Source organism: Aquarana catesbeiana, linkage group LG09 (genome assembly GCF_042186555.1).
Source record: "Aquarana catesbeiana isolate 2022-GZ linkage group LG09, ASM4218655v1, whole genome shotgun sequence".
Lineage (NCBI taxonomy): Eukaryota > Metazoa > Chordata > Amphibia > Anura > Ranidae > Aquarana > Aquarana catesbeiana.
In genome coordinates, this window is record NC_133332.1 from 41,602,461 (window position 1) to 41,624,521 (window position 22,061).

The window sequence follows — 22,061 nt, forward strand, 5'->3', positions numbered from 1 at the left end:
AGGCTTCCGGGCGGGTCTTTCCTCGCGGCGTACGGACTGTCGCCACTATCTCCGGCTCAGGCTCCGTATCAGCTCGCACCTTGTTGTTGCCTGGTGTCTCACAGCTGTCGGCTTGCTGCGAGGGCTCTTGTCCAGTGAAACCGCTCGGATTTCACTTCACGCTGCCTTGTTCGCCATCTTCCCCTCCTCCGTCCTCCACCGCCCCACTGCGCAGCTCCTCCCCTACTCCTCACACGTCATTTCCTTCCATCCACATCTCCACCAATCCCACTCTTGGCGCAGCAGATGGGTTTCCTTCGGGGAGTCAGTGAGGAGCAAGTCAGGGCTCTCCAAGGCCTTCAATGCCAAGCTACAGGGAGGGTCCTCCAACTGGTCCCTCCGCATGTCTTTCTTGGACAGCTTTTGCAGACCTTCATCCCCGATTTGGGTGACATTGCAATAACATCTGGGGACACCAGCAGCTGACACTCCAACCTCTTTGGTTCTGGATCCTACTCCAGGTTGATGTTCTGCTCCTTGACATAAGGCTCATACCCCTTCAGCTGTCAGCTGGGCCTATTCTTCTGTCGGGTCTCTGGAACAATCTGACCTTCTTGACAAAGCATCTGCGTCTTGTTTCCCGACCCCGGTCAATACTTCAAGCTGAAAATAGAGCAGCCAACCATCTGTGACCCATGGCGTCCAACTTGGTGGTAGTGAGGATGTAGGTGAGAGGATTGTTGTCGGTCTTGATCACGAACTCCGCTTCATACAGGTAATCCCTCAGCTTATCCACCACGGCCCACTTCAAGGCCAGGAACTCAAGTTTGTGCATGGGGTAGTTCTCGGCGCGGGCCAAGTTCCGACTCACGTAGGCAACAGGCCGTAGATGGCCGTCATGCTCTTGATATAGCACCCCACCCAATCCATCTCGACTGGCATCAAAGTGTAGCTCGTATGACTTGGTTGGATCTGCATAGGCCATGACTGGAGCGGTTGTTAGGCTTCACTTCAGCTGCCTAAAACCTCTTCACACTTTCAGAGTCCATTGTTCCTGAATGGACTCTCTGGGTTTTCTGTGCCCTCCAGCTGGTCTGACAGGCTTCGCCAGATCAGGGTCAGTGTCTTAGCGAATCCCTTGACAAATCTCCTGTAATAAGAGCAGAATCCCAGAAATTACCTAAGCTCAGATACGTTGGTAGGCCTTGGCTAGGAGGTGACAGCTTCCAGCTTCTGGAGGTTGGTGGCCATTTCGTCAGCAGACACAATGTGGCCAAGGTAGTCGACTGAGGTTTGATAAAACTGGCACTTTTTCCAGAGACCGCTTCAACCCCCTCATCATGGAGTCTCTTCAGGACCTTCTGCAGACGCTCTTCGTGCTCTTCCAGGATCTTGATGAAAACTATGTCGTCTAAGTACACAAACACCTCGATCAGTTTCACATCACCCACGGTCTTCTCCATTAGCCTTTGGAAGGTGGCTGGGGCACAAGACAGGCCTTGATGCATATGGTCAAATCCAAAGATCCCCTCCGGGGTAATGAAAATGGTCTTCTCCTGATCCTCAGGGTGCATGGGGATTTGGTAATACCCACTCTTCAAATCCAGCATGCTGAACCACTTTGCTCCTGACAGGCTCTGCAAGGCATCTTCTATCCTTGGGTTGGTATATTGGTCGGGAATGGTCCTTCAGTTCAGCGTCCAGTAGTCAATACCCAGCCTCAGTGACCCATTCTTCTTCCGTACCACCACTATTGGGGAAGTGCACAGACTCTGGGACTCTCGGATGATACCTGCCCTCTTCAACTTTGCCAGTTGTTCACGCAGATCCTCCAAGTGCCCTAAAAGAATCCATCAAACTCTTTCCCTGAACGGCTTATGCACTCGAAGAGATGGATCCGGTATTGGGCACTTTTTGCACACCCCACATCAAATTCACTCTTGGAGAATGCAGCCTGACATCTCAGGAGCTGATTCTTGGCCCTTTATTTCCATTCAGGCAAAAGGGGAGTATTCTTCGGATAGAACTCCTCCACAGAGATCCCATCCTTTGCTCCCCCTCACCAAATCAGACTGGGGTGGCCAGATTCACTTGTCCCAGCAACATCTGAGCCGGCATCTTCACTGGTGAAGCTGTTATCTTGCGGACACTAACCAAGGTCTTCCCGTGACTCCTTTTGTAACCCTTTGGTTGAAACCACCTTGGGAATTATCTCCACTCCCATGTCTTCTCTCTGTCCGTCCAATTCAAGGACAATGAAAGGGCCTGGTTGCTTCCAATTTAGCTTGACAGATGCTCGTAAATAGGCCACTTTACCAGGCTGTAACACCTCTAACACTGGTCCAAGCACCAGATCTTTCCCACTCCTTCAGCTGGAGCCTTCTGTTTTTGTACCAGGTGCTAGTAGGCTTGTCTCAGAATGGGGTCCACACTTGTAGTTGAAGAGCGTGGCTACAGAACAAGAGGTGTCAACCGCCTTCTGACAAGATCAGTATTGGTCCCTATGATGAGAGAACTCTTACTGGCCCCTGGTGGGTGAGGACAGACCACTGCCTGAGTGTCAAAAGTCTCGGCTTTCCCAGCCATGGAGGGATTGAAGGTCAGCTAGATAGCCATCATAGGGGAAGTTCTGAGTCACAATGCCCCATATCTGCAGCTCTTCCAACTTCTGCAAAGGCAGGTGCTTGAGGTGCCTGCCAAAGAAGTCTCTGTAGAGAAGGGTCACTTAAGCTCCAGTATCCAGAAGGGCCTTGGTGTAGACTCCCTTTACTTGGATGGGAACAACAGGAAAAGGTCCCACCAGCTTGTCAGGGAGCATAGAGGAAGTGGTGGCCCTGGCCTGTTGGGTGGTTTGTATTCACGCTCCTGTCTGCGGAGATTCTGATCAGGCTTAAGTCTGCGCTAAGTTCTGGGAGTCTGGTGTGCATTGACTCTCCAACACCAGGCAGCATGTCAGGAAAGGAAAGGAAACGGGACACTGGGTTGCTTGGAGGCAACAAGGGGGGGCCCTCTGCAAGTGTTTGGACTTTCGCTGTTGTCTCTTCATGTCATTGGTTTTGAGCCAGCTACTGCAGATGGGCACCCGGTGGGCTCTTTCACCAGAGCCCTCCGAAGTTTCCCTCTGGCTTCCCTCTGGCTTCTGGCACTGTGCTTCAGGCTTCACTGGGCTTGGACACACCTGTCGATTTAATGTCCCACATAATTTCAGCATACTTCGGTATGCTACTAGAGAAGCAAATACTCTTGCGCACAGGTGTGTAAGCTAGATGATCCCAAGGGTTCAGAAAGGACAGTGAATTTCGGCCTTGCTGCTCTCCAGGATGGGATTATCCTAGTAGTGAACGAAAAGGAAAAAAAAGAGAGAGCGCACCAGCCTAGTGCATTATCCCAAGGTAAATTTATTAAAACCAAGATAAAATCTACTCACAAAGGTAGGAAGAAAATCGCACTATACAGTCACAAGGCGATTGGTCCGCTAGTAGCAGTTTCCAGGTCCTAGGGAGAGGACGTATGAACCGCTGCTGGCTAACACGTTTCGAAGGTGTCCCTCTTTACTTCGGTATGCTCAATGGCACTCCTCACTGGTTCACGTGAAAGTGCTCATTATCGGCTCCGATATAGTCACTAGTATGGATATCCGTGCATCGCTACCAAATATCCATAATATCCCTGTAATTATGGATAATCAAACATTAAAATCACTTGATCTTACTGGATCCAATGAATATCAATTAGCCGGGGTGATTTTTTTTTTTTGGCCAGAAAATTTGATAAGAGGGGGTCAGCCCCCCTTATTAATCACTTAATATGTCTCCTAATTATGTGAGATCTAATCTCATCCTTATGTACCACCACCTAATATCTCTAACGTTAAAACCACTTGATCTTACCGGATCTAATGAATATCTATTAGCCTGAATGATTTTTGACCAGAAAATTGCATGTGGGGGGCCAGCCCCCCCCTCATTAATCACTTAATAAATCTTTAATTACGTGAGATCTAACGTTAAAACCACTTGATCTTACTGGATATAACAAATTGCTTCCAAAATAGCTAACTGTTTGGTCAATTTTTTGATAAGGGGGGGGCTGATGAGGGGTTAGCCCCCCCCCCAGCAAATAACTGTTAATATTGCTTCTTCTGTGTGAGATCTAATGCAAACAATGGTTGATCTAACCTGATCTAAGAAACTGCATAAGATTTAAAAAAAAAAAATTTGCTATGGGGGGAGGGCTAACCTGGCAAAGGTCTCCGTTTTGCTGTTTCCCCCGGGTACTCCGGTTTCCTCCCACACTCTAAAGACATGCTGGTAGGTTAATCGGATCCTGTCTAAATTGGCCCCAGTATGTGTATGTATGAATGTGTGTTAGGGACCTTAGGTTGTAAGCTCCTTGAGGGTAGGGACTGATGTACAATGTATATGTAAAGCACTGCGTAAAATTGACAGCGCTATATAACTACCTGAAATAATAATAATACTATGTTTTTTTTTATATGTAGATGCTGTTACAGTACTACATCAGAGCAGTAGGTGGCAGTATAAGACTTCTCTGTGCTGATCTGGGTGATGGCAGCATTCCACTGTAATGTGAAGTCATGCAGTTTCCTGGAAATCACTCGTTTGTCATTATAAATATTCTCCAGCAGGTGATGCTGTGCACACTAAGCCCTGGTTCACACTGCCAAGACTTGTCATGCGACTTTAGTGTTCAAAGTCGCATGTCCCAAGAATGCCAATGGAACCATTCTAATCGGTGTGATTCAAGTCGCTCTGCATTATTTTTTGTGTGACTTCAGCGTGACTTGCTTGCATTGACTTCTGTTAAAGGAGCCATATGCAAGCCGTGATAAATTCATGCAATGATATCAGATTTAAAGTTGTGTGACTTTGAAGTCATGGCGGTGTGAACCAAGACTTAGAAGAGGAAAGTAATCTTTTACATGAAGAAGAAGAGCACAGCCAGGGAAAAGATAAGTGTTATGCCGCGTACACACGGTCAGACTTTTCAGCTACAAAAGTCCAACGGACGCTGACGGACTAAAGCTGGCTGGTAATCCGATCGTGTGTGGGCTTCTCCGGACTTTCAACGTACTTTTTTAGCCTCAAATCCGACGTACTTTAGATTTGAAACATGCTTCAAATCTTTACGTCGTAACTACGACGGACCCCGAAGTCCGCTCGTCTGTATGCTAGTCCTACGGACAAAAGCAAAAACTAAACGGAAGCACTCGGTCTAGTAAAACTAGTGTTCGTATTGTAGGTAGCACATTCCTCACGCTGCAAAATCTGTGATCGTTGAATGCAGCGCATTTTATTTCTTCTTTACGAATGTTCTAAAGAACGAAGGTGTTTTGCTGTTCATATTCAGAGTTCTCCCAAACTGATTTCTGGATTCTTTTTCTCTTTGATCTCATGAATGATATAGTATGCTTTTTAAAATCAATGTTTCCATACTAATAATACTTTTTACCTTTTATTATTTTTTTATTTTTTTAGGTTTGTAAAGTTACCACAAAGAACCCATTATTCTACTTTTGTTTTTCTAGTGATTATTTTTTATTTTTTAGATAAAGTTAACCCAAAGCACCGTTTTTGGTTATGTAGATTTTTTTATTTTCAAGACTTGCCACTTGAACATTATTAACATTAGTGATGTATTTTTGGTGTGTTTTTTCAAACTCAATGAGATTGTTGTCCCTTGTTAATTTAATATTGTGTTTAAAATCAATGATTTAAAAGAAAACACATAAAGTCTTTTGCTAAACTCAAAAAAGATCCATTTATTCATGGTCAAAATAAAATAAAGAGGAAGTCAACGCTGGAAAAAGTCGGTGTACAAGAAAATTGTGATCTTGCGGAGTCCATATAAGAGGGAGCACAATCTGGTCCAAGAATCCCAGAGATCAACAGCACCAGCAGATGATATAGATGTCCCCAGACTGTGGTACTACAACAGCCTGCGTCTTCTGTCAGACCAGACTGAACCCAGGTCATCACTTTCTTCTCTTCCCTGCAGCCTTTCCTCCACGCTGCCCTGCAGCCTTCCCTGCAGCCTTCCCTGTAGCCTTCTTTGGAGGCTGTGGCTGTGGTGTTTCAGTTGTGGCAGGAGGAGGAGGAGGAGGAGGAGGGGGGGCTGCCTCATGTAGTTGTGTGTTTCGGGTTAGCGTGCCCTGCAGCCCCTTCTGGATAGTTTCCCCAAATAGGCGCTCGCAAATGAGACGCTGCTCCCAATCCATTTGAAGAAGCCTGCTGGCTAAGTAACAGCCATAGGACTCTTCTGCTTCGGGGGGGCTTCTCAAAAAACGGGTGGCCTCTTGCATGAGGCGCAGGGATGCCTCCTGTGTGACCGTCCCCTTCCTGGCCCTTTTTTTGGGAAGGTGGAGGGGAAGCACTTGTGATTGGGTCATGCTCCTACTGGGCCCAGCCACCTCACTTGGCCCAGCCACCTCACTTGGCCCAGCCACCTCACTGGGACCAGCCACCTCACTGGGAGCAGCCACCTCACTGGGAGCAGCCACCTCCTGCCTGACACTGGGCCCAGCCTCCTCCAGGATGATGGTGAATCCGGCCTCCTCCAGGCTGTCCATGGGCCCGGTCTCCTCCTGCCTGCCACTTTCCACACATTCCTCCTGGATGGACTCATCCTGTGTATAAAAAAAGGACATATTTTTATTTATTTATTTGGGGTTCATCAATGACACACAATTTGCTTCTCATGACTAGCAAATTCAATGTGAATTCATCTCTTTAATAAAAGAGTCTAATCAGACACCCTAATTTTTTATAGCAGGTGCCAAACATATTTAGCCACTCCTGTCAATTGATATGTATCCACAATTTTGAGGGCAAAATTATTTTAGACAATTATAACATCCAGTTAACATCATTAATATTAGTACAGTAAATATTTGTTAATATAATTTACCTGACTCCAGATGGTCATATCCGGTTCATCCAGGATGGAAGACCCAGCTTGCTCCTCATCAGCCTCTGCTGGGGTGGAGGGAAGGGTGGAGGGAAGGGTGGAGGGAAGGGTTGAAAGTGATGCCCTGGCTTCATTCTGGTCATCAAGAAAACGGAGTTGATTGTAGTACCACAGCCTGGGTACATAAACATCATCTGCTGATGCTCCTGATCTCATTGATTCCTGGATCTTCTTATGCTCCCTCTTATACATATTCCTCAAGACCCCAATTTTCTTGAGCAATGTCTCCATTGTTGCTTCCGGGATGGTCGCCTGGACAAAGGACAGAAGTCTCTCCAGCGTTGACTTCCTCACATGCTTTGCATAATACTGAGGGTGTTTCACCTCCCACAAATTCCTCATCTCTCGATATTTAGATATGAAAGCTGTAAGGAACTCTGGATCCTTAAATAGGGGATTCATTATATCTGGAAAAGATAAAGTCACAAGACAAAAAACACTTATTATAGGTTTCTGCTAACCCCTCATCATCTTCTCCCTATGTAGGCCTCATCAATCTATCAAGCCATATAGGCCGCTTGCTACAAAGTCATGACCATAAAACAAAAAAAAATATTTAAAATTACCTTCGTTTTGTAACGTCCTGGTCCACTATCACCTACGCACAGAACGTACGTACGACACGTGCGCAAGGCCCCTCTTTATACACTACGCATGTGTGAAACTCCGCCTGCGTCGCCCGCCCCTGACGTTCGAAATTAACTCATGTTCTCCGCCCCCTAATTCTACGCACAGAACGTACGTACGACACGTGCGCAAGGCCCCTCTTTATACACTACGCATGTGTGAAACTCCGCCTGCGTCGCCCGCCCCTGACGTTCGATTTTAACTCACGTTCTCCGCCCATTTTTCGTTACGGCGCGTAGTGGGGTAAATAATGGCGGAGACACCTGACATGTTAACTACCTCAGGTAGCGAAAAAAGCCCGGAGGCTGGAACGTCAACCAGATCTGTGAGGCCTAGATTTAAGGCCTCCAATATGAGTTTTGAAGAGATGGTGGAGATGGTGGCCATTCTTCAAAAAAAGGACTATGATGGGAAGTATGGGCCATACGCCCGGCCAAATTTGCGCAAGGCCAAAATAATGGCGAAGGTGGTGGACACTTTGCAGGCTTCTTTTGGGGTACAGCGCTCCAGGGATCAACTTAGAAAAAGATGGTCTGACCTGAAACTCAGGGAGCCGGATCAGTTCAGACGGATCCGTAAAGTCCTCCAAAAAAGTAAGTACCTGTGTTTTCATCTTGTGTTGATTACCTCGTATACCGCTCCATGTGCTTTTCAGTCCTATACGATTTTTTGCTCATCGTTTCAAACGATCTTTTAATAAACCTCGTTACATATCTATAGATATATCTATCTATATATATGTGTGTATGTATGTATGTATGTATGTATGTATGTATATAGATAGATAGATAGATAGAGAATATATATATATATATATAGATAGATATAGAGAGAGAGAGAGAAAATATATATATAGATATATATAGATATAGAGAATATATCTATATATAGATATAGAGAATATCTATATATAGATATAGAGAATATATATATATATATATATAGATAGATAGATATATAGATATATATATATAGATATATATAGATATAGAGAATATATATATATATAGAGAGAGAGAGAGAGAGAGAGAGAGAGAGAGAGAGAGAGATCAAAAGATTATTAACTATATTTTGAGATATTGATATCTAGATATCTATCTATCCGATATGTCTTTATAATTTTAAATATTGAGGTAAAATAGGAACTCTACACAAACCACTTCACTCCAAATGTTTGAAAATTACTATGTACTAAAATATCTGTGTGCTAAGTAGATTAAATAATTTTTTGTTTCACATAGGGGAAAAATCACTCAGCCAACAAGAAGACAGTCCACCCCAAGCCAAACAACATGATTGGGAAATCAGCCCAAGCCCCACTGAGGATGTGGAGGAAGGAGAGGTGGGCGACATGGGCACCCCACCAGGTGAGTGTCTGACACACCAGCTTACGGTAATCTATGCATGGCTGCCTTTTGGTTAATGTAATTTTTCTACTCTATTTTAGGGGATCTGGTTGTGCTTGATTCAAGCAACAGTGCCACCCCCGAGGATGTGGAGGAATTATGCTACATGGGCACCCCACCAGGTCAGTGTTTGAGACAACAACTTTATTATGGTAAGGTAAACTATGTATGTGTGCATATTTCTAAATACATTTTTTGGTTTCATTCCACTTTAGGTACAAGAAGTGACTATTTCACCTCAGCCAGTGCCCAACGGCTAATTGGTCAAATAATGGCCTGGAATAGGGAGATCGATGAAATGCGGAATCGGCTGGATCGTATGCAGCAGGAAATGAAGGACATGATTGATGTTTTGGGTAGAATCTAAATGCCCTTTTTGAAACCCCAAAACATCGACCATGTCCTTCATTTCCTGTTTTGCTGACCCCATTCTGGGCCTTCTCTTTATTTTTTTGGCTGAACATATATGGCTGTTTAACATAATTTAAAAAAGGAGGGCTGTTTCTAGAAAATACATAAAAAATCCACAAAAAAAATAAAAATTGATTTTCCTAAAAACAAAAAAAAAAAATAAAACTTGATTTTAAAAAACAAAAAAAAAAATAAAACTTGATTTTAAAAAAAACAAAAAAACTAAAAAACTTGATTTAAAAAAAAAACAAAAAAAATAAAAAACTTGATTTTTAAAAAAAACAAAAAAACTAAAAAAAAATTGATTTTCCTAAAAACCAAAAAAAAAATAAAACTTGATTTTAAAAAAAACAAAAAAAAATAAAACTTGATTTTAAAAAAACTAAAAAAACTTGATTTTTAAAAAAACCAAAAAAAATAAAAAACTTGATTTTTAAAAAAACCAAAAAAAAAAAAAAAAAATTGATTTTCCAAAAAACAAAAAAAAAATAAAACTTGATTTTAAAAAAAACAAAAAAAATACAAAACTTGATTTTAAAAAAAAACATAAAAATAAAAAAAAATTGTTTTTCCAACAAAAGAAAAAAAAATAAAACTTGATTTAAAAAAAACAAAAAAAAAATTATAAAAAATAAAAGGATTTTAAAAAACCAAAAAAAATAAAAAAAAAGGATTAAAAAAAAAAAAAAAAAGCCTGTTTGCGAAAATCAAAAAGCCCAAAAATTTTTTTGTGGATTATGTAGAAATATTTAAATATAATTATATTTTTCAAAATTATTAAGATATCATTATATTTTTGTCTATGAACATTTTATACTAAATGCATAACTGAATGCATAACAACGATTCATAAAAACATCTCCTTATAGGAATTAAATAAATGTGTGGTTTGTTATTTCAATGCTCAGTATCAGTTTGGTTATAATTGTAAAAAAGTTGTTTACAGTGGCAATGGAGCTTATTTAGACATTTAAAATGAAAATACAGTTGGCACTACAACTGCTCGACCATAACCTAGGAGAAAGCCCAAAAGAAAGGCAAGCAATAAATATAATTCCAGATTTCATCAATATTTTTTTTATTTAAAAAAATTAAATATCCTGGCCCATTGCAATGGCCCCCCTACCCATAAAATAATTAACATATTGCTGTCTAACTTGACGGGCACTTTGGGGGGCCAAGCCAGTACGGACAGTATCCAGGCCCGTAAGGTTGTCATCTATAAGTCCGGCCTCAGGCCCAACTGTTCCTATATAATTTAGAGAATGTTTGTTTAAAAAGTTGTGCAGAATGCAGCACGATAAAATTATAAAATTAAGTTTGTATTCCGCCAAATTAATGGATGTTTGAAACAGGCGGAACCGGCTGGCCAGAATTCCAAACGCATTCTCAACCACTCTTCTAGCTCTGGCCAGCCGGAAATTAAAAACCCTCCTCTCCGGGGTGAGGGTTCTTTGGGGGAATGGCCTCATGAGGTGCTTGCTCAGAGCGAAGGCTTCATCGGCAATGAAGACAAAGGGGAGTCCTTCCACGTTATCCGCATCAGGTGGCAATCCCAGGCCACCACTCTGGAGACGCTGGCAGAACTCCGTTTGGGCAAATACTCCTCCATCCGACATCCGGCCATTCTTCCCCACGTCCACATATAAAAATTCATAGTGTGCCGACACCACCGCCATTAAAACAATACTGTGGAACCCCTTATAATTAAAATAGTATGACCCCGAATGGGGTGGTGGCACGATGTGGACATGTTTCCCATCTATAGCCCCTCCACAATTGGGAAAGTCCCAACGGCTGGCAAAATGGGATGCCACAGTCTGCCATTCCTGTGGCGTTGAAGGAAACTGGGGAATCAAACAAGAAAACCAAAATCATTAATTTGGAAGCTAACATTGCAAGAAAATTATACAATTAAAAACATTATTCCCCAGCATCAGTATAACATTAAATAATTTAATTATTCTGGAATAACTAATATGGAAAGGCACACTTATCAGATTGCTCACCCCCTCTGATGGAACATTGATTACATTTTAGGGGGTTGTGAAATCCCTAAAAAAGATTAATTTTAGGACACGCAGGAATTTAGGGACTAAAAAGGATACAAGACTGCAGTTGTCGCACTCTGCAGGTGCAGTTGCTAACCAGCTTACAGTAAATGAGGTAATGTAAAAAGGCATTCATGTTGCAAGGAGTACACAATCACAGGCAAGGGCAATTAATGAAAACACTTTGTGGCTTGCATATGATTTGATGATGGAAATCAGCAGAGCTTCTGCTCATTTACTAAAGCACTGGAACAAATGCACTTGTAGAGTGCACATGCATTTTGCAAAGTGCAACATATATTTGCTTTAGACAAATCAACACCATAGAACATTCAAGCAAATTTTTACAAGGGTGGGTGGGGGGGGGTTGGGAAATCAAGCTAATTGCTAATTATCAGCACACTATTTGGAGTGAGTTTAGGTGGGGGGGGGGTTGGGAAATCTAGCTAATTGCTAATTATCAGCACACTATTTGGAGTGAGTTTAGGTGGGGGGGGTTGGGAAATCAAGCTAATTGCTAATTATCAGCACACTATTTGGAGTGAGTTTAGGTGGGGGGGGGTTGGGAAATCTAGCTAATTGCTAATTATCAGCACACTATTTGGAGTGAGTTTAGGTGGGGGGGTTGGGAAATCTAGCTAATTGCTAATTATCAGCACACTAAATACACTCAAACAAAATACATTCAAAATGAGTAGACTAAGTGGATATGTTCCCATCACTTCATGCTGGGAAGGTTATTGAAGGAAAATATACATGCATGACAAAAAAAGAACAGGAAAAAAATCCAGCATGTGTGAGGATAAAAAGGGGACATTCACACTATATTGCAATGATGGTAAGTAGTGTTTGAAGCAAGAAATACATTATATTATCAAAGATTACATAAAAGAACATGTGATGCTAATAAAAGAAAAATATCTTACCTTAATATAGTCCTTCTGCAGGACCTGGATGATGGCAGAACAGGTCTCTGGGATAATGATCCCCTGAGCCTGGGGGGAGATGCCTGTCGAGAACTTGAGGTCCTGCAGGCTTCTCCCTGTCGCCAAATACCGCAACGTGGCAACTAGCCTCTGCTCCGGAGTGATGGCTTGCCTCATGCAGGTATCCTGCCTGCTGATATAGGGGGTCAGCAAAGCCAACAAACGGTCAAAAACGGGGTCCGTCATCCGGAGAAAGTTCCTGAAATCCTCAGGATTATTCTCACGGATCTCACGGAGCAATGGCATGTGACAGAACTGGTCACGCTGGAGCAACCAATTCTTGGTCCATGAACTCCTCCTCGCCCTGTTCATGGACTGGTCTTGGTCTGAAGAATAAACTACAGCACCAAACACATACAATGCACGAGCTCGACGACGAGTACGTACAGGTAACATGGTTTCAAAACGGTCGGCTGGTCAGAACGCACTAAACAGAACGCACTGAAGAACAGCAAGGCCTGTGAAGAGCGACCTGAAAATCAGGAACGAGCGGACAATAAAACAAAGATTTCTCAATGCCAACTGACCAAACGCACTGAAAAGCAGATACAAACCTCACAAGCACAGACTGAACAACAGTTAAAACGAACTGAAAAATACGAGTCTCACAAGCGCAAATCGTCTCTCACCAAACTTCTACTAACACAAGATAAACACGAGATTAGCAGAAGGAGCCCAAAGGGTGTCGTACGGGCTATTGAACTTCCATTTTATAGTCTCGTCGGACTTGGTGTACGTCACCGCGTACTAGGCTGTCGTACTTTTGTGTGGTCGTGTGTAGGCAAGTCCGTTCGTTAGAAAGTCTGCCGCAAGTCCGCCGAAGGTACGCCGGAAGTATGTCGGACAGGCTGTCAGACTTTTGTAGCTGAAAAGTCCGACCGTGTGTACGCGGCATAACAAATATCAGCTGTCTATGTATGGAGCACTCTGTACATTACACTATATTAATATACTCATGCCTCCTGAAATGCAGGGAAAAGGTCCCTGCAGTATTTTAGAAATCGCAGTTTGCAGAGGAACCACAAGTGCAGTGCGGTTCCCATGCGGGAGCAATTTCCAGTGCTTTTGGCATGTCGTTAGGATTAATGACACCCACCCAGAACACTTTTTCTGTGCGGGTGGTTGTGGCTGTGGAAACAGGTGTGGTCCTGCAGTGGCAATTACCCGCACAGTTCTGAACCTAGCCTTAATGACAGTTGGCAACCCTGGTATATGCTGTGTGGGGAGGTAGAGAGCATGTTGTGCGTCAGGGGCTTTGGGGGTGCAATTGACCTACCTAAATCCAGCCAATGCGACATTTACTTGCCTGGCACTATTGGTAGTCTCTGCATTTGCTGCTGCCGGTGCTAGTACAAACATGGCATCCCCGGCATCCCTCCAAGTGTGTCTGTGCCTTGCTTCTCAGTGCCAGTGTTCTGCCGAGAAAGTTCCGCTCGGCGGATTAGTTCCCCCTCTACTGCGCATGCGCAGTAGAAGCCGGCGGAAATAGCCGAAGCGGAACAGCTGAAAATCAGCTGTACACGGCGCCTGTAAGAGGGCCCCTCGCGGGCTCGCTTCGCTCGCCACGCTTCGGGCACGGCCTCGCTGCGCTCGGCACTTTTAGATTCCCCCTCTTGGTCCACTTGGATAGAGGGGAAGGAACCTGGACCCAGAGCGCAGGCGCCGTGTACAGCTGATCGAAGCGTTTGAGCTTCGGCTATCTCCGGCGGCCGACAGTAGTACGTACTGCGCAGGCCCTGCGCAGTACAGGGGGGGAACCTATCCGCCGAAGGAACTTATTCGGCAAGACACCGGCCACCATGCAGCTACTACATCGCTCCCAACTGTCCCTGATTTGGAACAATGTCCCTCCTTCCTCTTTATTTTGCTCTAATCTGTAAAGTTGTATATAAAATGCACTGTTTATCTTTCAATAACTGTTTCCCAGTGCTGAACCTTTCATCCAGTTTCTACATTTCTGCATTTGTAAATGTCAAAAAGCAGTATAAAGGAATATTAGTGGTAAAAAAAAACACTTGTGGGTTTACCTAATCCATTTTTTTTATAATTCTCCATTTAATGGGGTGTGGCGGGGGGGTGTCCTATGTCTACATACATTTGCTAATAGGTGTCTCTCATTCCCATCTCAAAAAATTGGGAGGTATTCTACTATCCTTGTACAGAATCAGATGTGTCCTCCATATGATCCTGGGCCTGGCTTGTCCTGCCCCTGACTCGGAGACCCGTGTTCTAGATGATCAGGATTCCCCAGCATTGTCCTGAGTGTGTCTATATGTCAGTGGGGGGTCATTTAGATTATAAGCTCCTTCTCTGGAGTGGAGGGTTCTCTATAGATCAATAAGTAGAGATCCCTCCTGTGATTGGTCTTTGGGATTTCCTGTAGATCTCTCCCATGCCCGGTATTAGGAGATGATTGGGGGTTTTGGTGGTTTCCTAGAATTCTATTGGTGGAATGTCTGCAGATTTCACTTTTACTTACTTTCACTGTGGCTTCTCATTTCAAACCTTCATAATGCTATTCTGCCTGGTAACTGCTGATCCTCCATCTCCTCATTTTCCTATTGGAGAGAGAGAAAGCCTCCTCCAATCAGCACAGAGTTCCGCCTTCCTGTACACAGACTGTCCTGATCTGGGTGAAGTGGAAGGTTGTCGTGTTTTGGGGTCTCTCTATAGATGACAGCGGGGAGGATGAAGATGATGATCCCCCTCATCCTGATTATTCTGGGGGTGTCAGGGGTGGAGTGTGGTAAGTAGAGGACAATATAGATGACATCTTGTCAGTGGGGGGGATTTCCTCCAAGTGTTGTATAGAATGGTAGAAATCAATGTTTAGTGATAAAGGTAGAAGTATTGTGGAAGTGACAACCATGTCCTGTCTGTGTGAAGATGACAATACGGCTCTCCAGGCTCTGAAGGATCTTTATTGATCTTGTGTACGGAGCTGATGATGGACGGAGAGGTCAGGGGGTCAGAAGACATTACAATGTATCAGCTGACAATACATTTCACCTTCTCACTCATCACACCTATTTCCTCTTATAGATCTCATCCTGGAGGGGGCGCTGTGTTCAGTCTCATGTGTGTGATCTAAATTATAAATATTTAGGGTGATATTAACCCCTTAATGCCTGAACAAAGTTGACATGTGTTAGTAAAACTGAACATACAGTATCATCAGAGATAGAGAGGATTCCCCTAAGTGGACTTTTAAGGCACTTAATCATATATGAAAAATGTAGCAAAGTATACAAAAAAATTATAATAATAAACAGATTTCATTTGTAGAAAAACAAAAAAATTTTTAAAAAGATTTTTAATGAAACATTGACCCATCTTAAGCAGTGTATTTCTATCACCATACGAAGTATACATATAAGGAAACCTCCTCACAACCATAAAGTATCATCACAACTACTTAAAAACCACTTGCCGACCAGCGCACGCCGATGTACGTCCTAACTTTGAGGACGGATATCGTTGTTATGGCAACAGCTAGCTGCCATAACCCCGGTATCACCGTTTTCGTGCGGCGGTCGTCTTTCAGATAAAAGTGGTCCCTACTGCGGATTCGCCGCAAATTCACTTTCATCGGTGGCGGGAGAGGGCCGCTGCGATCCGGTGCCTGCCGCCGCTTACCGGAGCCGTTGGTAGCGGCGGAGGCGATCGCGTCCTCTCAGTGGTTGTGCATGGAGACGAGTGCGGCTAAGATGGCCCCCACCCGTCTCCATGACACTGCAGGGCGGAAGCGACGTCATAACGTCACTTCCGCCCATGCCTCTTAAAGGCACATTTTTTCAATGTCATTTTTTCAAATGACATTTTTTATTATTTTTTTTTTATTGCATTTAAGTCCAAATATGAGATCTGAGGTCTTTTTGACCCCAGATCTCATATTTAAGAGGACCTGTCATGCTTTTTTTCTATTACAAGGGATGTTTACATTCCTTGTAATAGGAATAAAAGTGATCCAAATTTTTTTTTTGAAAACAGTGAAAAATTAAATAAAATAAAAGTAAAAAAAAAAATATTTAAATCGCCCCGTCCCGACGAACTCGCGCACAGAAACGAACCCATACGTGAGTAGCGCCCGCGTATGAAAACGGTGGTCAAACCACACATGTGAGGTTTCGCCGTGACCGGTAGAGTGAGAGCAATAATTCTAGCCCTAGACCTCCTCTGTAACGCAAAACATGCAACCTGTAGATTTTTTTAAACGTCGCCTATGGAGATTTTTAAGGGTAAAAGTTTGACGCCATTCCACGAGCGGCACAATTTTGAAGCATGACATATTTGGTATCAATTTACTTGGCATAACATTATATTTCACAATATAAAAAAAATTGGGCTAACTTTACTATTGACTTATTTTTTTATTCAAAAAAGGGAATTTTTTCCAAAAAAAGTGCGCTTATAAGACCACTGCGCAAATACGGCGCAAAAAAAAAGTATTACAATGACCGCCATTTTATTCTCTAGGGTGTTACAAAAAAAAACAATATATAATGTTTGGGGATTCTAAGCAATTTTCTGGCAAAAAAACTGTTTTAAACATGTAAACACCTAAAATCTAAAACGAGGCTGGTCCTTTAGTGGTTAAAAATAAAAAATGTTTTGGCTCTAGGTATTCTTTAAAGCTAAACAGCTCCGTTGATAAATTTTTCTATTCCAGTTTTGGATAGATTAGGGAATGATTAGGACATCTGGCAGCATTTTCTTACTCTTTGTGCTATGAGAGAGATTTTCCCTTACTTCCTGTCCAGATAATGGGTGTCACACAGAGCAGGAAGAGAACATAAATCTCTATGTGGGTACACAGACTGTGTTTAACTACTTCTCTATCAGAGCAATTTTTTTCCACATATCTAAGCATCAATATTGATGTGGTCAGATGCTTTGAGGGCAGAGAAGAGATCTAGGGTCTAATAGACCCCATTTTTTTCAAAAAAGAGTACCTGTCACTACCTGTTGCTATCATAGGGGATATTTACATTCCCTGAGATAACCATAAAAATGATAAAAAAAATGAAAGGAACAGTTTAAAAATTAAAATAAAAAAGCAAATTAAAAAAAAAAAAGCACCCCTGTGCCCCGTGCTCACGTGCAAAAGCAAATGCAAGTGTCTGTCTAGCGTCAAATGTAAACAGCAATTGCACCATGCATGTGAGGTATCACCGCGAAGGTCAGATTGAGGGCAGTAATTTTAGCAGTAGACCTCCTCTGTAAGTCTTAAGTGGTAACCTGTAAAGGATTTTAAAGGCTTTTAAAAATGTATGTAGTTTGTCGCCGCTGCACGTTTGTGCCCAATTTTAAAGCATGTCGTGTTTGGTATCCATGTACTCGGCATAAGATCATCTTTTTTATTTCATCAAACATTTGGGCAAGATAGTGTGTTTTAGTGCATTAAAATTAAAAAAAAAGTGTTTTTTCCCAAAAATTGCTTTTGAAAAATCGCTGCGCTTATACTGTATGAAAATAAAATTGCAACACCCACCATTTTATTCTGTAGGAGGAGCAGACTGTAGCCTGGTGTGAGCCGTGAGACCGTCCCTTGTAATGACTGCAGTGGTGGAGCCCAGCGCTATCGATATCCTTCACCCGGGGGCCTGCGCTTTTGCTATATTTCCTTAGAACGCTTCATCTCTTGCTGGTATGTAGATATTAGACATAGAAATAGATGTTTAATATCTACATACCTGCAAGAGATGAAGCGTTCTGAGGAAATATAGCAAAAGCGCAGGCCCCCGGGCGAAGGATATCGATAGCGCTGGGCTCCACCACTGCAGTCATTACAAGGGACGGTTTCACGGCTCACACCAGGCTACAGTCTGCTCCTTCTGCACAAGTGTGGATGACTTCTATGTTACATGCCTATTCTCCATCCTCTGTTTGTGCATCTGTTATTATCATACACCAAACTTATTAAAACGACTGATTTGCTATGCTTAGAAGGCACCACTTTTTTCTTTGTCTATGTTTCAGATCCACTTCTATCTACAAGCAGGCAGCCTTCTCAGATACCAGTTTATGTACCGTTTATATGGACTAATCACCATGAACTTTATTTTAAACATGTCTGCCCTCTGAAAATATTGCACCCCTACCCAGAGTGTGCTTAATTTACCCAATTTTGCCTGCATTTTATTCTGTAGGGCCTTTGCTTTAAAATATATATAATGTTTGGGGGTTCAAAGTAATTTTCTAGCAAAAAAAAATTTTTTTTCATGTAAAGAAAAAGTGTCAGAAAGGGCTTTGTCTTCAAGTGGTTAGAAGAGTGGGTGATGTGTGACATAAGCTTCTAAATGTGCATAAAATGCCAGGACAGTTCAAACCCCCCCAAATGACCCCATTTTGGAAAGTAGACACCCCAAGCTATTTGCTGATAGGCATGTAGAGTCCAGGGAATATTTTATATTTTGCCACAAGTTTCGGGAAAATGGCACTAAATGATATATTGCTCAAACATGCCATGGGCATATGTGGAATTACACCCCAAAATACATTCTGCTGCTTCTTCTGAGTACGGGGATACCACATGTGTGGGACTTTTTGGAGTCTAGCCGTGTACAGGACCCTGAAAACCAATCACAACCTTCAGGATTTCTAATGCCGCGTACACACGAGTGGACTTTTTGACGGACTAGGTCTGGCGGACCGGACTCTGTCAGACAATTTGACCATGTGTGGGCTCCAGCAGACTTTTTTTCCCCAAAAGTCTGATGGACCTAGAAATAAAACATGTTTCAAATCTTTCCCACGCACTCGAGTTTGGTCAAAGTCCGCTCGTCTGTATGCTAGTCCGACGGACAAAAACCGACGCTAGTGCAGCTATTGGATACTGGCTATCAACTTCCTTATTTTAGTCCGGTGTACGTCATCACGTATGAATCCATCGGACTTTGGTTGATCTTGTGTAGGCAAGTCCATTCGTAAGAAAGTCCGCCGGACCTAGTCTGTCAAAGTCCGCTTGTGTGTACGCGGCATTAGGGTGCAAAATGGTGATTTCACTCCTCACTATCTATCACAGTTATGGAGGCCATAAAGTGCCAAGATAGCACAAACCCCCCCCAAATTACCCCATTTTGGAAAGTGGACACCCCAAGGGGGGTTTTGTGCTATCTGGGCATTTCATGGCCTCCAAAACTGTGGTAGGCAGTGAGGAGTGAAATCAAAAATTTATGCCCTTAGAAAGCCTGAAGGTGGTGATTGGTTTTCGGGGTCCTGTATGCGGTTAGACAAAAAGTCCCACACATGTGGTATCCCTGTACTCACAAGAAGCAGCAGAATGTTTTTTGGGGTGCAATTCCACATATAATCATGTCATGTTTGAACAATATATCATTTAGTAACAACTTTGTGTAAAAAAGAAAAAAAATACATTTTCCTGAAATTTGTGACAAAATATAAAATATTCCATGGACTCACCATGCCTCTCAGGAAATAGCTTGGGGTGTCTACTTTCCAAAATGGGGTCATTTGGGGGTCTTTGTGCTATCTTGCCATTTCATGGCCTCCGAAATTGTGGTAGGTAGTGAGGAGTGAAATCAAAAATTTACACCCTTAGAAATCCTGAAAGTGGTGATTGGTTTTCGGGGCCCCGTACGCAGCTAGGCTCCCAAAAAGTCTCACACACGTGGTATCCCCATACTCAGGAGAAGCAACCAAATGTATTTTGGGTTGTAGTTCCACATATAACCATGGCATGTGTGAGCATTATATCATTTAGAGACAACTTTGTGTATTTTTTTTGTCATTTTTCAATCGCTTGTGATTCTGTAACAAAGACATGTGGCTGAATACATTTTGGCCTAAATGTATGACTAAAATTGAGTTTATTGTATTTTTTTTATAACAAAAAGTAGGTAATATGTTTTTTTTCAAAATTTTCGGTCTTTTTCTGTTTATATCACAAAAAATAAAAATCGCGGAGGCAATCAAATACCATCAAAATAAAGCTCTATTTGTGGGAAAAATAGGACACAAATTTATTTTGGGTACAGCATTGCATGACCGCGCAATTACCAGTTAAAGCGACGCAGTGCCAAATTGTAAAAAGTGCTCTGGTCATTGAGGGGCCAATTCTTCTGGGGCTGAAGTGGTTAATGATTACAAGCTCTATAGGGGCAACCATCTGCACCCTCACAGGACCCACAATGCGATGTACTGTAAGGATTTATATCTGCTCTTTATTTGCTTTCATAAACCACTGAGAGTATCTGATTCCCTCTACAGCAGTTATAATAAAGCTGCAATGCTGCCAATATTACTTTCATACATCATTGTGACACTACAAGACCTAATCCCACCTCCCCCCCCATGGTATTATAGAGGGACAGGACTGGCTGCCATTACATCATACATTATGGTGAGTGGAGGTCAGAGATAAAAGATTGGAATGACAGTTCATAGATGGGATTGTTCTACTAATAATAGTAAATTAAGATCATCTTTATCACATTGGAGGGATTATTTCACTACATTGTTCTCTTCACACTGAATAGACATGATGTGATCTTCTTATTCCGGCAGTGATCAGGGTCAGTGATGAGACTTGTATGTAATTATTATATACATTATACTGTGATGTGTACAGGATGTATATATAACACTCTGTATGTAATCATTATATACATTCTACTGTGATGTGTACAGGATGTATATATAACACTCTGTATCTCTCTATCAGACAGTCACTCTCTGCGGTATTATTACACTGGAGTCTCCTCTCCGGGATCCGGACTCCCTGTGTACTCTTCAGTCGGATATATTGATGATAAGGAGATAACAAATTATAACAGTGACACGCGTCAGCTTCTTCCCAAGACTGAGTGGATGAAGAAACTGGGATCTGATTACTGGGATTATAACACACAATTAAATCAGGGCAATGAGGCTGTTTCCAAGCACAATGTACAGATATTGATGAGCCGATTCAATCAGACTGGAGGTGAGAGAATTTTTACATTTCTATTTCTTTATTACACGGAATACAAACTCTGCAGACAGGATACAGGGGGGGGGAGGGGGGCAAACCCTGGAGAGATGAGACATTCTATGAGACAGATTTATAGAAGATCACAGCTTGATCAATAAATTCCTCCCTCATCTGATCAGAATTATCTCCTCACCTATAAAATATACACAACTACTTCTTCTAGGAAACCTGGAGTGAGAGAGATATGGAGGACACCATAGCTGATCTCTAATACTCGGCTCCTATCTGCCGGCCTGTCATACGGATTCATTACTTTCCATAGATTTGGGGTCATGACCCCAGAACAAGCAGATAGAATAAAGTGGATGTCTGCTCAAAAGTTTTCCTCTTAGTTTTGAATAAAGTGGGGAAAGGTAAGTACCCCTGCCAGGTTTTTACACTCACTTCCTGTCCTACTGACTACATTTTACCAAACAGAAAGTTGGGGGAAATCTCCAACAGCAACACAGTTAGAAATAAGTATGATTTTATGTAATAGAGCAGAGGAAGACTAGAACTCATGTCAGATATTTAATTCTGGCTTTGTCCTTGTTGCAGAGTTTTTCCCACTTCCTGTTTGGTGAAATGTTGTCAGCAGGACAGGAAATGATCCTAATTCTCTGTAATGGAGCCCCGGGGAGCA

The 22,061-nt window shown here is 42.6% G+C and overlaps 1 protein-coding gene across 4 annotated transcripts in view; it reads left to right on the plus strand.

The window, feature by feature from the left end:
• The window catches only part of LOC141107544 (class I histocompatibility antigen, F10 alpha chain-like), a 154,532-nt gene that overhangs the window by 15,214 nt on the left and 117,257 nt on the right, over positions 1–22,061 (plus strand). For 3 of the 4 annotated variants that reach the window (XR_012235927.1, XM_073598353.1, XM_073598355.1), the window contains exons 1-2: positions 15,018–15,193; positions 21,131–21,391. Coding sequence is in view for 3 of the 4 variants with exons in the window: in XM_073598353.1 (XP_073454454.1) it covers positions 15,121–15,193; positions 21,131–21,391 (334 nt within the window). In the remaining variant the exon portion in view is untranslated. Of the gene's footprint in view, positions 1–15,017; positions 15,194–21,130; positions 21,392–22,061 lie in introns of those variants that run through there. The other variant, XM_073598354.1, reaches the window with a different exon arrangement.